This window comes from Ruditapes philippinarum, unplaced genomic scaffold (assembly GCF_026571515.1).
Source record: "Ruditapes philippinarum isolate M1 unplaced genomic scaffold, ASM2657151v2 ctg432_1_1_1_1, whole genome shotgun sequence".
Lineage (NCBI taxonomy): Eukaryota > Metazoa > Mollusca > Bivalvia > Venerida > Veneridae > Ruditapes > Ruditapes philippinarum.
In genome coordinates, this window is record NW_026865099.1 from 167,307 (window position 1) to 183,998 (window position 16,692).

At 32.6% G+C, this 16,692-nt stretch overlaps 1 protein-coding gene across 2 annotated transcripts; it reads right to left on the bottom strand.

The window, feature by feature from the left end:
• Positions 1-496: 496 nt before the first annotated feature.
• Positions 497-11,754, bottom strand: LOC132727791 (glycoprotein-N-acetylgalactosamine 3-beta-galactosyltransferase 1-like). 2 transcript variants are annotated; one of them, XM_060713375.1, is made up of 4 exons: positions 11,350-11,754; positions 3,321-3,383; positions 2,019-2,686; positions 497-1,490 (listed from the first exon to the last, which is right to left on the bottom strand). In XM_060713375.1, the coding sequence occupies exons 1-4, from the start codon at positions 11,510-11,512 to the stop codon at positions 1,359-1,361; spliced, it is 1,026 nt and encodes a 341-aa protein (XP_060569358.1). In that variant the 5' UTR covers positions 11,513-11,754; the 3' UTR covers positions 497-1,358. The 2 variants fall into 2 exon arrangements, with proteins under 2 accessions (XP_060569358.1, XP_060569359.1); XM_060713376.1 differs by lacking the exon at positions 11,350-11,754 and adding an exon at positions 5,382-5,585.
• Positions 11,755-16,692: the final 4,938 nt, after the last annotated feature.

The window sequence follows — 16,692 nt, forward strand, 5'->3', positions numbered from 1 at the left end:
TAACAAGTTCGTTTTCTGACTGATTTTTGATTATTTGCGACTGTTTTGTTTCAAATCATTTTCCCTTTTGTACGACGCCATATTGCTTTTCAAAGCGTCTATTGTTACAGTGGGGACCTATTTATTGACGGTCTCCGCAAAATCAACGGTCTCTGCCGGTCTGTAAAGACCGTCAACCTGAGTAGACAAATCGATGGTCTCATGCTTAGTTGGTCTTTAGAGACCGGGGACCGTCGAAGACCGGAGACCGTTGATTAGTTGGCATTGATTCGGATATATTTGTATATCGATATAATTTGTCCAAAACAACGAGTGTACGACAGATTAATTTTGCGGTGATGAAAATGACAATACGCACGGGATTTTAAGACAATTGCGTATTTTAATTTTTTTAATGGGTTTTGATACGCACTCATAAAAAATCAATTGCGTATTTTATAAAATTAAATGCGTAAATACGCAAATACGCACCTTATCTGTTGCTCTGAGTCTATAACAATACACATGTACCTAAAAAAAGTCGAGCTAAAAAGGAAAACCTGTATTTGTTAATTTTTGGATTTCAGCATTATCTTTTCTATACAGCAGCTGCACTCACATTTTATAGACATAAAGTAATGACTTTGCTTGTGGACGGAATGTTAAAATGTCGTTAAAATATTGTAAAATTAACAAACATATGTCGCGAGGTTTTCAATATCAACTTCTCACTCATGTGATGCAATGAACTTTGTTATCTTTAAAAATGGTATAATTGATATAGACCTACACCATTTTAAACTATGCAACAATGTATTCATGATGGTCTTTAAGACTCCTGTTTTTATGTTACACACAAGTATATAATAAATGTTTTGTCAGTTAATTGTAGGATTTGGTTTTCATGTGTTTTGGGCTATAGTTGAATCCATTTTAGGAATCCAAATTCTGATTGCAAAAGATCATATTTTATCATCATTGCCATTAACAACACAATTTAAATAGTTTAGAAATAATAAATGGATGGCACTGGTGTGGTCGTTACAGTCATGGATGATGACTTCATATTCCGTCGACAATTTTATTTCAACAGCCAATCGCAAACTTACGGCAAGTTATGCATTGGTACATAAATCTAGGCATTCTTTCCGCTGCATATAATTTCACAAACAATTCCCTTTTCGAGAAAAAATATGGTTCACGTCTTTCTCATTTAGCGAATATCGCAATCGTTGGCTCTCTTATTAGTATCACCTATTTGACCATGTAGGGTCATGACGTCATAGTTTCCAAAAGCAGATATCTATGACTGACACATGACATGCACACATCAAAACGTAATTAAATGTAAGTAAGAAGCTATTTCTTTGGCAAGATCATCATGTAATCTTTGAATTCACCCTGTCTAACCCGGCTACGGAAGTTCTGTATAGAAGGTGATCAACTAACAGCATGGAGGCCGGATCCATGTAGTGAAAGCTGATAGAGTACTTACTACAGCAGGCCATACCCTGAAAAAAACGATTGTTTTTCTCTAAGAAGCACAAACGGTGGTGCACATATATATATTTGATATATATTTCTTTCTACGTGGTTAAATAATTTAAAAATTCAAAAACATTTAAAAACAGTGAATCTATATGAACTTTAATATTGATCCAATCTGATGGCATTGGCCATTAACAAAACAGACACAGTTAGTACAACATTCGGAAATAAGTCGTTCAGAAATTTCGTATGCAAATGTATTTAAAAATCTTAGGTGAACGATTTGTATTTGTGCTACCAAGTTCAGAGTTCAGGACGATACAAACTTTTGCTAATGTTTCACGAATATGTGAAGCATACATGCATTTGTAATTTCTTAAGATTATAAATGCACCGGAACAATTGTTCAGAGAACCAAAATTAGAAAGAACATCGCTATATAAAGCGAAATATCTTTCTTTAAATCAGATACTTAACCTTGTTAATTTACTTATGCATTCAAATAGGTTTATTTGTGACATGCAATACTAAAAGAGTGGGGAAAAACAAACCTCATTGTGCGGATTTTTCGCCCATTCGAATACAAATCTAGGAATAGAACCAAACAAATGTTTTTGAGTAGGATATGGATGAAATCTTTCTTTCCCTTCTTCATCGAGAGAGTTTATTACAGGCACCCCTGTTTTGTTCAGACACCTGCCTATCTCTATATCTTCGCTATTTTCAGGATCTTCCTTATTAGGAATAACCGGACATTTTTCCGGATAAAATCCGAGCTGCACCAAATTACGAAGAGCACGATTACTGATGACGTAACCTGCACCACCACTCATATATCCATTCTGTACGAATTTGTCAAAATGGAAGCCAAGATATGCTGGCTTTTGACCATCTAGATTTTGTACCAAAAATTTCAAATTTTCCATAATGACGTACGTATCGTCGTCAGCTTTAATAAGCCAATCAAAATCGTCAATGTGGTTTTCGTAAATGTAACTTAAAGCAAATTTTATTTTATGCACTATATTGTTTCTGGTTTCCTCAAAAGGGGAGTTGATAATATCAGGAGCTTTCTTTTCTGTTTTGAGCACATAAAACTGTTTGTCACATCGCCTGGCCCATGTTGCATTTACAGCAGGAACACGTGACCTGAACGTGATGTATGACGTCAATATTAAACAAAGCACACGGCTATTCTTTGTCTGTACCTTATCTTGCGCTGAAAAAGATACCAGACACTTAACGCATTTCATCTAATAGTCCTAAAGTTGTTTGAGGATAAAGATAACAGAAAGTAAAATTCATTGACATGACATTACTTGTTTTCGCCAACAGTATTGTGACCTTTTTATGTGGCATCAACACAATATAGGTCATATGGCGACTTTCAACTTTAGTGGTGGTGGAAGACCTCCGGTACCTTTCCTTGGGTTATTTCAGTCACAAATTGGCACCTAGAACAACGGACGTTCCGTAAGCTATCCTGATAAACAAATCCAAAGTCCATGTCAGGATTCGAACCCACGGCGGGGAAAAAGTAAACGACCTTTACCACTTATCGGACGCCCCTAGCATGGTGACGATTCGTAATGAAATTGCAATAATGCAAAACGACACACAGCAATGCAAGTTTGAAAATATTATATTAAATGGCAATGCAAAAGGACGGCAGAACCACCGACCTTTCGTGAGCTAGCTGGATAGCAAAAACCAACAATTTTCCATGATTTGATAGATAAGATAAGTAACTAATTGTACTAGCTGTAAAAAAAATAAGGCGATCAAAAATAAATAAAATAAAGATAAAGAAGACACAATATTTTAGAAAACTTTGTAAGTTTTTTTATACTCACAATTATCTTGTATTGAAGATATTTGATCAATATATCGTCGAATTCCTGGCGCCATCTGTGTTACTGAAATGATAGATATGTATTCGTTTAAAGAAATCTGCTACATGTGAGATATTTACCGCCGATCAATAGATTCAATACACGTGGAGAAGACCTATTCGCATGAAGTCCCGCCTAACTGATCGATATGTGAGGTTTACCTGCAACGGCGCAAGACATTTGAATTATAATTCAAACAGGAACATCACTATTGTTGCTCTCTAAGCCTGCACAACTGCACATTTGAAAATATCAGTCAATATAGATTGTTAAAACCTACATACTAGTGAAAGCAAGAAAAATATTAATTTACATGCTTATCTAAAAGTGCATGTAGAAGTGCATATTTTAATATCTAAAAACCATGTACTTAAATTTACAATTCAAGTCCGTGTTTAAACATTACTTAATACTTTAAAACACTGTTTTAAAAAAAATTCGGTAAAAAAAAACCGGGAAAACTCTTTTTCAGTTTTTAAAATTTTTGGGGTCTCTCTTGAAGAAAGTGGTAGGTCCCAATTTACCATCAAGGCCCTCTAGCCCCCGGGCTTGAAATTTACTAATAATAAATTAAACATAAAAAAGTAAAAAATACCCGCAAATTTAAATAAAACCCATGTGTACAAACAGAGAAATTACAAATTTTACCCCGATGCTTTAACACTTTGAGACACTCGCTTTAATGTTTAAATTGTAATGTTTAATTTTATTTATGTCATGTTTAATTATTATTTGATTTTGCATTTTTAAATCTACAAAAAGTAGCCCTTTAAAGTCCCTTATGATGAATATCATTACTATACATGTACGTATATTTACTGTACTTACTCTAATGGAATTCTAGAATGAATTAAATCGAATGCCTTTCTGTTTTTATTTTAGAAAATTTATAAAGCATCTTTATTGTAAAGACAGGTATGGTGGATATTATAATACTACATAAAAATGTGCACGTCCTTAATCAGGCCCTAAAACTTTAAAGTTTTCACAATAATACATAGTTGTAAATTTACATGTATTTCCTTTGCAATTATGACACAGGAAGCTATGTCACAAATTTCCTTGAATACTCATTATTATACTGTATACAGTTAAATTAAACAAAATTTAATCATGTACGCGTATCTAGATCTAGTATATGTCTACTGTAGATATAAGGTTTTTATTACATTTGGGAAATATCGTGTATGCATAATTATATAGGAAAACCTGTGTCAAGACCACACCCTTTAAAGAACACCCTGTGAATAAAGACCTCGTTGATTGAACAAAGATATTGTACCTCCAAATAAATACCACTTCTCTATAAAGGTCACGTTCTATATCTACTTTTGATGATCTTTATTTACAGGTTTAACCGTACAATTTAATAATTTTAACTAGAAAAGTAAAAATATTGCCCTTTATATATTTTTAAGTAAATTTGTTATATTCTTATAAATGAAATTTGAATATTGATGAAATAAAATGTGTAGATCTATTTTTATTTTCCGTATTGTCACTCTGAAAAAATTTTTTTCGCTGCAGTGAATCATATTTTCAGTATTTTCACTAGTGTCTTGCAAGACTACTTTTCTTATTTTACCCAATACACATAATTCAAGGGTAGATCTACAGTAAATCTTTCAAAATGTAATGTCAATAATAAAAATAATAATAATAATAATAATAATAATAATAATAAATTAAAATAAATAAAGAGAAAAATTCAAGTTTTTATCTATAAATACAGGATTTATTAATTTTTATCTTCTGGTATGAAAATTATCATTGTTCATTCGTGGCTATCGCTTTTCGTGAAAAATTTATTTTCAAACCACTCGATGAAAATAAATCCTGTATTTATATAAACAAAACTTCAATATCCTCTATGTACTGTTTTTTTTCCCTAAAACATATCTATAGTTATACGTTTGTGTCTCACGTTTTTCATTATTCGTCTGGTTATTTTAAATAAATATATTTAGAACAATTAAAAAAAAAACTTTAAAAAATAGCTTTTTAAAGGTGAAATTCACAAACCTTCTTTATGCTGTTTCGTTATGTCAACTATCTGTCTACTTAACACCATTTCCCTAAAGAGGGTCATGCAAACAAAACAAAACACAACACACAGGAACAACTTGATAGAGACACATTTTTTTACTTTATTGTTTACAAATTCCATCTTTAATTTTGAATATAGTTCTTGCTATTTTAACCACACTTGTTAAAGTTTCCAAATCGTAGCATTTCTTTTTTACACTTGTTTTAATTCTATATATTTGTCGTTATAATTATACACATCATTATGTTAACACATATTTACTTGTTTACGTCTCCGCTTTAAAAAAAATAACACCAGCTAGGCGACACCACAGATAATGTAACAAACTTTGACACAATAGTACCTTTTATCAATTATGAGATCTTTACAATTACCATAAGTGACCGGATGTTTGAAATTGTTTCCGCGACAGAATTATTTGTATACGGGTAATGCATTAATTATTATTTTGACACAGACACATGCGAGTGTAAATCTATCAATGATGTCACTTTAATGACGTAATTGCCCATTGATAAGACAGTGTGTGAGGCTACAGGAACTTGAAATTCTATCAATATTAACCATATATTTATACTGTATAGGGGGTATATTTTGGATATTATCATTCATATTGATAGAAGGTCCTGTGGTGAGACAAAGGCAGTTATCTGTTTGGTATGCATCAGTTATATTGTGGCATGTGCACACAGTAGGTTAAATGCACAGCTCATGACATATAGATTCTAATGTGTTTATATAAGAAGAAAAAAATAGATAAGATAACGCGGAAAACTGTTTTTTTTTTCGAAATAAGTATTCATCTGTTTTTTTTAGGGTATGTGTACTTAAACCTAGTAATAAATATGGATACTATACTGAACGATCAGTTGTGAATATTCACAAAGGAATATTGTCCGGACCAGTCTGTGCTTTATCTCTGCTCCTCCCACCCCGCCCCAACACTCTTGCTATAATGAAAATGTGCCTTGTCGCCAGATTAAATATAATTTTGGATTTTGTTACATAAAATTATGTAAAATTGTATAAATCTCTATTTTTTTATTATACATGATGACGGTAACTTTATATGAGCCGCGTCACCACAAAACCAACATGGACTGCAAACATGCTGTTTGTTATCAGTTTCTTTACTTGTTATAGGGTCTGTAAGCGAACAGCATGGATCCTGATCAGACTGCACAGATGCGCAGGCTGGTCTGGATCCATGCTGGTCGCAAAAACATTATGTTGGTTTTGTCGTGACGCGGCTCATATGTTGTTTCCATAATGAAAATGGTCATTTTTTAATTTAATACATATGATAACTGTGTAAGCAGAATATAATATTCCGGAACAAAATATTATGCGATGACTCTAACCGTTAAGTAATGATTTTTCCGGACCTCCGTCTGAGATCGGTTTGACTTCCTGTAAAACTAACAGGGATGAACTGAATATAAGTCAGATTTGATTTTCCATTTAAAATTATAAACTCAAATCAAGTAACCTTATTGGCCATTCTAAAATTAACAAAAATTATATAAAGATTTTTTTTTCTGAAACGCATTTAAACGTCTTATATCTTTAATAATCAATACGATTTCGGAATCAAGCATTTTAGTTAAATGTCTCGGATATTTGAGATTCATGTGTGAATTATTCTTCCTTCCATTAATCATTTTACAACATTTATTTTACACTGCTTTAAAATTTGAAAGGGATAACGATATATACATATACTCGTTCACTGGCTACTATTTTCTGGGGTGTTAAAGAACCAGCTGTTTTTTAGACATGTAATGCGCATTTATCACCTTAACACTGACCCTAAAGACTAATTAAAGTAATTTTACTTTTATAAGCAGAAGATCGAACCCAAGATTCTTGGGTTTATACTCGTGACGGTTTCCAATGGGCAACACTACGCCCGTTCGAAAATTTAATGTACGACACATGTTATGTATTTGCAAGTTATTAATACTTTGTACGCATTAAATAATCACTTATCAGTCGTCCCAGTAAGTACCTGATAGCAACCACTTCCGCAGAATGAATCTGATGTTAACGTTTTACATGATACAGATAGACAGATACTTTTATTTCCTCCGGAATTAAAGAGAATGTCTGAACGACCTTGGCAAAACCAAGTGAATACTCTTAATTTAAGCACTAAGAGCCGAATTAAACTGGTAATCTAATGCTTGGAGATATGATGATGTAGTTCTATTACAAAAGCAAATCAAGAAATGTAATATGAAAATGTTGACCTGTATTTGCACAGATCAATTTTATTACTTAATCACTTAGTAACGGAAGATAGTGTTTCTATCCATATTAATTTGCAGGGTGTTATCTCATCTTTTTAGGCACGTAATGCTATTATGGTATCAGTTAATCTTTAAACTTAAGTGCAACAGAAACCTCTTAAGAATGACCAGATTATATCTTTGTAAAAGAAGAAGAATAAGAAGAAGAAGAAGAAATTAAGGGAGCATTATTTTGCCAGACTTATAACATAGATTATATATATATATATGCCGATTTAGATATAATTATGTTATGCTGAACGTTGAATATTTTAAGATGAAATTTCCGCAGTTTTTCGAACTGATCCGGGCTTTTGATGTTTTATGTGATTGGAGGAACTGTTTAATTAATTACAATTGTGACAGTCGGTTAACCCAAAAAAGTATAGATAAAAGAGCAAACACAGATGCATTTTTGATTTTTTAAGGGAGAAGGAAAAATATCCGACGTATATTTTATCAGCACACGATGAACCTTAAGTTATGATATATGAATTGCACGTTCAGTATTATAATGAAGTCATTTATAATTATGATTATCAAATCATATGGTCGCCCCCATCTTCAGAAGATGTATCGTATACAAACTTTAGAAAAACAAAATATGACAAGAATTTAGTTATACGATGAACATACATTTTCTCCAATCGGAACATATCGGATATTATCAATAAATTGAAGCTTGACACGATGCCATTGACACGTTCGCAACGCGCGCTTTGCATGCTTTATTTTATATCACCACATTTTTTTTCCAGAGTATTTCTCAAATATTTTCTGAAAATCCAACTTTCCGGCTATTTCTTTATCCTAGTTAAAATTGCTTATTTTGTTCACTCGACAATATATAATATTTATAGTTATATAATGGTCATCATTATGACAGACTCTCTAATTTGACTTTTTGGTAAAAGTTGCAGAAATGATAAATAAGGATATCGTTTTTATTGCTCAACCCCTATAATACTTTAAAAATCTTCATTTTAAATCATCTAAGTATTTTTCTTATTAAACTATATATTTAAAACTATGACTAACTCGAATTTCACCGTCACCTCTGCCCAGGTCACATGACTAATTGTTGACAAATGGTTATTAATTAGTAAAACGTCCAATTACTTTATCGTTTAGTAAGTATAGATATCGTAATAATTATGAAACAAGTGTACCACTGCATAGTTATTACGCGATGTATCAGAAAAGCAACAAGCCTATACACTTCGGGACTGCCAATCGTTGAAGGCCAAACCCGTCACTGTCCGTATATCTTTTTTGTACTGTCAAACTACTCTATCGTCACCTGTCTGTTTATGTTTTTTTTTTGTTCGCATTTCTAGTTTTATGCAGATTTTAAAACAGGTTTTGACATACTTTCCAGCACTCCATAGTGATAAAGTAATAGAAAGAGCATCGAAACACGGGGCTATCTGATTTGTACGAGCTGGCGTAACCGAGTGTTTTCATGTTCATTCTCTTTTGTATGATAGTCAAACATAAAACAGGTTCCTTGTTGTCACAATATGAAACCCGGGAAAAAAGTAACCAATGAACGAGCATCTGAATATCATATTTGTATCGCTTTACCTTTCTCTGTCGTCACAATAAGTAAACCCAATCAAAACTGAGCCAATCAATGGGCATGCTCTGGAGTGCGGGTAACTATTACCTGCACTCCAGTTCACGCACTTTACATGTATATGTATGTTTACGATTTAACTCAGACACATTTTTAACAAAAAAGCCCCCAAACTATGATACAACTACTAATCACGCATGATTTTTGAAATCAACTTTCAGAGATAAAAAACATTAAACACAGTCCCGTAATGTAAAAAAACTCAGTAAAACTTAATGGCCAATTTATTATTTAATTTTCATTTTTTCCCAACGAAATTACATTTCATTTATATGATCTTCTTTTTAAATAAATGAATTCAAGGGAATTTGAGCGAGACTTAAGAAATCAAACGGCGGGGTCGCGGGACGAATGCACGCTAATAAGCGGGGGCGCGCGGCGAAGTTATATTTATTGAAATTCGCCCCGCGTCCCCGCTAATAAGCGTGTATTCGTCCCGCGACCCCGCCATTTGATTTCTTAAGTCTCGCTCCGCACCCCCGAGGGGCGAAGTTCTATTCATTAAACTTCACCCCGCGCCCTCGCTAATAACACGCGGGGTAAAAACACGAATGGCACAAATTAGCCATCATATTTATTTGCTTATACATTCTATAATAAAAGTATATTACATATCATTTATAGGTGCGGATCCAGATATTTTTTTTACAAGAGCACATTTTATATAATGTTTGTTTTTATTTCTAATTTTCTGAATTATATTTATGAATTTGCATAAATAATACTCAAGACATTTATTGCAAAAAGAAATTAAAATGTAACTACTGTATTTAAAACAAAAGGGTTAAAAAGTAAACACAAAATGATTCTATCAATGCTCAAACACACATCATAATTATCAATAAATATATAAAACCTCTGAAAACCGGAATCTTCTGAAAACCGGACTTATGGTCAAGTCCAGACAGGTCTAGAATTTTTTCTGTACTAATTCTTTATAATTATACTAATTGCCAACCGAGCTAAAAATGCAAATAATAGTACAGGTATATAGCAAATGAGTATGTATTTTTGGAAACTGTGACAAGATACAAACAAAACAAAGTTTTTCTTTTCAGATATAAAAATGAAAGTATTTCTATTTCTGAGGCATGATGGGCCTTTAAATTATCTAGGCTATTGATGATTTATATATATATATCCTTAATACTGAGTAAATAATACTTAAGTACACAAAAATATGAGTAGCGTCTATGTGCATGTAATCTGTGCGTTATACATATATTTTCGCTCTATCGCACGTATGGCAAACGCATTTACTTAAGAAAAAATTGGGTATTTTCGTACTTGGATTATGGATGACCTAGCAGGTTTTTATCTATTACACAAAGTCATGACCTACATTTATAAAGAGAAATAGAATAACGACAGGTTGCCCCAAATCGTGTACATGTAAATTTTAAGTTTTTTTATGTTATTTTTTGCATCTTAATTTCCATTTTTGCGTGGGTGCGTGTCGGGAGAGTGGATCTGTAATTGTGTACTAGAACAGCATATTTGTTTACATTACACTTTAACATTTTTAGCTTTTGAATCCATATGTTTATGGTGTTAATTTTTCAATATTTGTTTTTAATTAATTTTTTTATTTATTTTCTTTTTTTGGGGGGGGGGGGGGTGGGGGGGGGTGGGGGGCTTGGTTGAAGACGGGGGGGGGTAGGGTCGGGGGGGGAGGGTAAACAGTGTACAATTACAATAATAATTCGTAAAAATAAAAACTAGAAATGGTCTGAAAGTTTTCATTCTTAAAGGGATATTGGCATAAGATCGAATGACAGAACAAAAAAATAAATAAAAATAAACATCTTTTTTTATAACTGTTTGCTCAAATCATGTTAAATGCGAAGGACTTTAAATTCCCTGCATGTCTGTTGATATAAATAAAATATGATGCGAGCTTGAACCTAAATAAAAAAAAACGCATGTTTAAAATAGAAAAAAAATATGGGTGTCGAATTCAAAATCATCATAAACTAATCGCGTTAAAAGTTTCAAAATCAATCATTTAAAGATACTAACCTCCATCGTCGAAATCCTGTTTTAACATTAGTCTGCTATATCGGTAAATTAATCCAAAAACACAGAATAGGCTGGCAAATCCCAAAACACCCAAAGTTTTGGTAAATTTCCAATGACGGTTAGAGAATATTATATTATTACATTTTTTCTTCAGATTTGTCATTGTTTATTTTTAATATTCACTCTTCCTGTTTATAACTGCTGCATTAAAGTCGAAAATTTTATCCGTGTCACACGTGTTAAATAAAGGTTAAAGGTAAAAAAGTTTTGGAGCGATAAGATGAGTATTAAAAATCCTTCATTTTGCTGTTTGATTTATTATTTGTAAATTTGATTTATCCAGCTTTGAATTTAGTATAGTCCCGATCAAAGTTTAAGGGTTTTCAATATCAAAATGAAAATAATAAAAAAATCGCGTCAACAACAACATAAAGCTTGATCAGACAGTAAGATTAAAATAAAGCTCGCCATACTAAATTTCCGCCTCTTATCTCAACCTACATTCCTCTGTGAAAATTTTTTCAAGTTAGTAAATTCTTCTTGTAAAAATAACGCAAAAATTTGTATAAATGAGTGGCGAAAAGTAAAATTATGTCTGAAAGAATTTTAAAATAAAAATGAAGAAAAATGTGTTAATTTTGCAGGATGATTGTAAAGTTTGTGGAACTTGTGATTTTCTATTGATGTCTAATAAAAGCAAAAAAAAAAAAAAAAAAAAAAAAAAAAAAAACAACAACAACATCACAAAAAACCCCAACAAAACAACCCCCCCCCCCCCCCCCCCAAAAAAAAAAAAAAAAAAAAAATAAAAAAAAAAAAAAATTATAAAAAAAACCCCAAAAAACCCCAAAAAAACCCAACAAACAAACCCACACACACACAAACCCACGCGCACGCGCACACACACACACGCACGCACGCACGCACGCACGCACACACACACACACACACACACAACAAAACAAAAGAGCAACCACACAGCGACAACAACAACTTAGGAAGAGTAAGACATTTCCACACGTACACCACTTGCCCTAAGCAAATGGATAGTTTAAACCACATGGTAACAATACGAACGACAAAACAAAAAGGCGCTTACGGGGCACACCACCCACCATGCTTTTGTAGGATAACCGTAATAATAAAAATACTACTACTAACAATAATAGTGATAATAATAATAATCTTCATTTAAAGAAAGTACCACATGAAAATTCACCATCGTAAAGCACAAATAACATGTCTTAATCTTAAACATGACCTTCTAAACAATATATAAAACATACCCACCCAACAACATCAACAAACAAGAATTGTCAATTAAGATTTGGTCCTATAACAAACATAATTTGATAGTTTTGACAAACGTTTCCTTTTCTATAATAAAATAACATTGAATTTCGTACAATTTCCTTTAACACGTCTTTAAAAAATAAACATGCATAAAGAGTATTATGATAATATGGTAGTAGGTAAAGCCTATGAACAGGGAAATCGGTTAGAAATTCGTTCATTTTTCCTTTTTAAAAGTGTCATTCGGTAATTCATGCACCGCTTCAGTTTTCATGATTATTGTCATTGGAATACATGTATTTATTATCGGAATCTTACACCGTAACTTAGAATTACCTTATAAGGAATTAATCATAAGTTATGTTTTTTGGCAGCAATAGTGCACGAGTTTCTTGTTATTTGTAAAGCGGGAATTCGAGGTTTATTTGTCAAGCCGTTAAGATGTCAAATTTCCGAAAATATTAAACTATTTTCGTCTATATTATACAAAAAGTTTTGTTAATGTTCCTTACAATTGTTTTCTTTTTCAGGATTATGTACAGGTCTGAGCAAAGAAAAAATGTGTCTTAGTACACGAAATAAATATAATCCATGGACTTTCAAAATCGATGAGGCATATTCATTTAATTCTGTTTTGATTCACTGTTAATTATTATTATTTTTACATACAATTAATATGTACATGAAATGAGTTTATTTCAGAGAAATTATCTGTGCCTTTGCCTTTTTATAATTTTCAAAATTCGTTTTCTTTTTTCCATTATGACATAAAAACCGCTAAATTTGGGTTTTATGTCAGGTAGGTTCGAAGGAGCCGCTGTCTGGATTCATCCTTCAACAATACCCCCCCCCCCTCCCACGTTGGAGTAGGGTTGGGTATCCCGCTTGCAGCAACCTGACTTTTCGAAAATATCAAAACTTCCGCTTTTCCAAAACTCTCTTATTCAGTCATATCGGAAATTTTATCTTTCTTTCCTTTTATAAGAAGTATTTGGCATATTTTAGTAGATATATTTGCTTAGAAAATTCGTTACTATAAGTCACGTAGTTCTAAGCTATATTTTTATTTTTGTCTTAACAAAAATTGATGTAGCTTCATGTCAAAAATTTTGTTTTTGTTGGAAATAAACGGTTAGTGGAGACCCCTCTAGCCTCTTTTAACTCTGTGTTATGTTGTTTTTTTATTTCAAAGTTGTTTTATTAAAGAATGTAAATAATTTATGCTTGTTTGAGTGTACTGTAACGAATTAGAGCATAAACCGTCTCATATCATTGAGTTACACTGAAAAAGGCGGCGCCCAAATTGAACTGAAACGTAAAATTTTATTTATAGAATTCTATATATTCTTTATTATTTTTGTTTCAATTTCATTTCTTTCTGAATAAACACATGTAGTCTATAGCCAGGTAAACCAAAGCCTGGGCCAGCTTCGCGGTTCCAGCCTTTGTTGACTTCCTCGTATAATGACATGAAACAGATATATGTTATCTATATTTATTTTGAGAAGACGTCAGAGAATTAGAAGAGCGGATTTCAAAATAAAAAAATAATCTATTCCAAATCTATGCACTATTGTAAAAGTATTTTTACCATAGTTTGTGTGGTGTTTTATATATAAATTTGGAAAACTTATTTTCATGTAAGGTATCTCTTCAGTGCGTGCACGTTGCAGAGAAGGCACAGGGCATCAGCAGAACATTTGGTGCTTCGTTTTTTTTCTATCCAAGGACGCGTTTACTAGTTAAGATTCGAGCTCGGTTCTTGTACATATAGGGTTGGTCCTGGGGACCAAACTATCCCTTAATCTCTGAGGATTTAGGCTTCTATCGCAACCTTAGACTCTTCTGCTGGTGTCCTGACTTAAGCCGAGGGAAGTTACAATAATGAAAGTGTTGTAGGGTGCGTGAGCCACTAGCAAAGAGAGTGACGGCTTGGAAGATAGGCATTTTGCTGGCATAACAGCCAAGATATTGCTCGCTAAAGCTCGCCAAGATACACTTTCTCGCTCACCAGATAAACCTTCTTCATCCCGACATCAACCATGTATTCTCTATTTTCTCACCCTGTGACATTTAGAGACCATCGGACATTTCACAAGTACGTGTACATTTTTCACTACCTTTAAAGTTAAATGTGATTCTCATATTGGTAAGAGGTATACGTTACTACCTTTAAGTTAAGTGTGGTTTTCTTATTGTAAAGAAATAATTAATTACTAACAGTCATTGACTTTGTTTTCATAAATTTAACAACTCAATGCCATCTCTGTATCAACATATTCATAAACATTTCAAATGATATATACACACAAGGAGAGTTAAAGATGAAACACTTAATTAACAACAAGAACAACAACAACAGAACACTTTAGTATGAATAATATACTTTTATTTGAGGGTACTAGTATAACGTTGATAAAACAATGAAGTTTATCAGCATTATATTTTTCCATCATGCATATCGGTCAGAATCTATTCAAAGTTCACGTGAAAATCGTTCCCTCTTAAACAGCCGGATATGCAGTACCGATCTGGCTCCCGGCTTTATGACTGACGTCATAGGTCTGAATGGATACACTGTTGGCAGGGCACAATTTGTGTAAACCGCTAGATCGAACTCAGGACTGGTTCCCAGGAAAAACGAACATTTTGAATTGGTTCCGCCGAACCACTGGAAAGCCGCCGCCTTTATGTTTGGCTGCAAAATACATTACTTTGCATCTAGTTAATACAAGACAGATAGATACAGTTTAAGCAACATGTCACAATCCTTTAAATTTTCAAAGTGTTTGACATTTATTATCTTTGTACGGCTTAAACATGCTTTAATCTATATACCATTGAAGTTACCAACGAATATAGACCATATATTTGTTCACTTTACTTTAGTAGATTATCATATCTCTTAACAAAATGAAAGATCTTAAATCAAACAGACTTGTCAGCACGTCATAGAGCTTAAATAAATCCTATGATTTATATTTACCTTCCAGTTTTGAATTAAGGTAACGATTTACATTAGAATACTGTTTATTCCTCAAACACTATTTACTGGTTAAAGAAAAAAAATGAAGTCCCTTTTACGGGATGAAAATCCAAATGTCATCTAGCGTGGATAGTTGCTATGATATATGCATAACACTTATTACACCAAAAATCAAAATATGTGACGCCCCAACAGTTAAATTACTCATTACATTTTTAAAGCACAAAACAACAATAATTTTGCCCATAGCGTTCCTTAGTTCTGTTACGTTTCAAAGATGCAACAATTTGATTAAAATCAGTTCCTTATTAACGCTACGCATTAGAATCTGACGGGCACCAATAGGAGGTCACCTTCTTATGACCTTTCAAACAGCCTATCATCGGTGAGCTTTCACAATCTTGAAAGTAATGTGGTTTCTATTTTTAACCGCTTGGAAATTAATACTGATACTGTAATTTTCAAGATTACGAGAGCAAACATGGCATGCCCATAAAGCCGGCAGGTAAACTAGCAAAACAATCTTACCCTTTAAAAATTGAGTCTATAACTTCCAATTTACTGGTTTAAAATTACTTATTTTCTTACAAAAATTAACAATTTGCTTTACTTCTGCGGCCAGTGATATTTTGATACTTCGCCTAATACCTTTCTGTAACGGACAGTTTGATTTGCTTAGCTGAAAATAGCTTTCTCGAGGAAGTATCCCGAATCTCAGCGTTAAATTTCATTGTAGAAACATTAAGTTATTTACATGAATTTTTAGTTTTGAAAATGAATGATATTCTCACTTAGTTTCTCTTAGTTTCTCTTTACATATTCTGGTCAGGAATAGCTTTAAATTGTGTTTGCAATGTTTCTTATTCATAAATAAGCCATTCCATTTAAACTGCGATGCTATTGTGGATTATCCTTTTTGAACGATTGCAAAATTAAGATAATTTCCCTGTATTCAAATTTATGTATTTCAGGAAGTCTATGGAATTAAAGTCTTGTAATAATTCGTAACATTGAACGGAGTACGATAATTAATTTAATAAAGTTCATAGACATAAACAGTTACT

Excerpts from the sequence above, each read along its gene's own strand:
- LOC132727791 (XM_060713375.1), bottom strand. The coding sequence starts at position 11,512 with ATGACAAATCTGAAGAAAAAATGTAATAATATAATATTCTCTAACCGT. Across the intron at positions 2,687-3,320 it reads ATCTTCAATACAAGATAATT|CGCAAGATAAGGTACAGACA; the intron begins GTGAGTATAAAA and ends TATCTTTTTCAG. Across the intron at positions 1,491-2,018 it reads CGAAAAATCCGCACAATGAG|GGTATGGCCTGCTGTAGTAA; the intron begins GTTTGTTTTTCC and ends CGTTTTTTTCAG.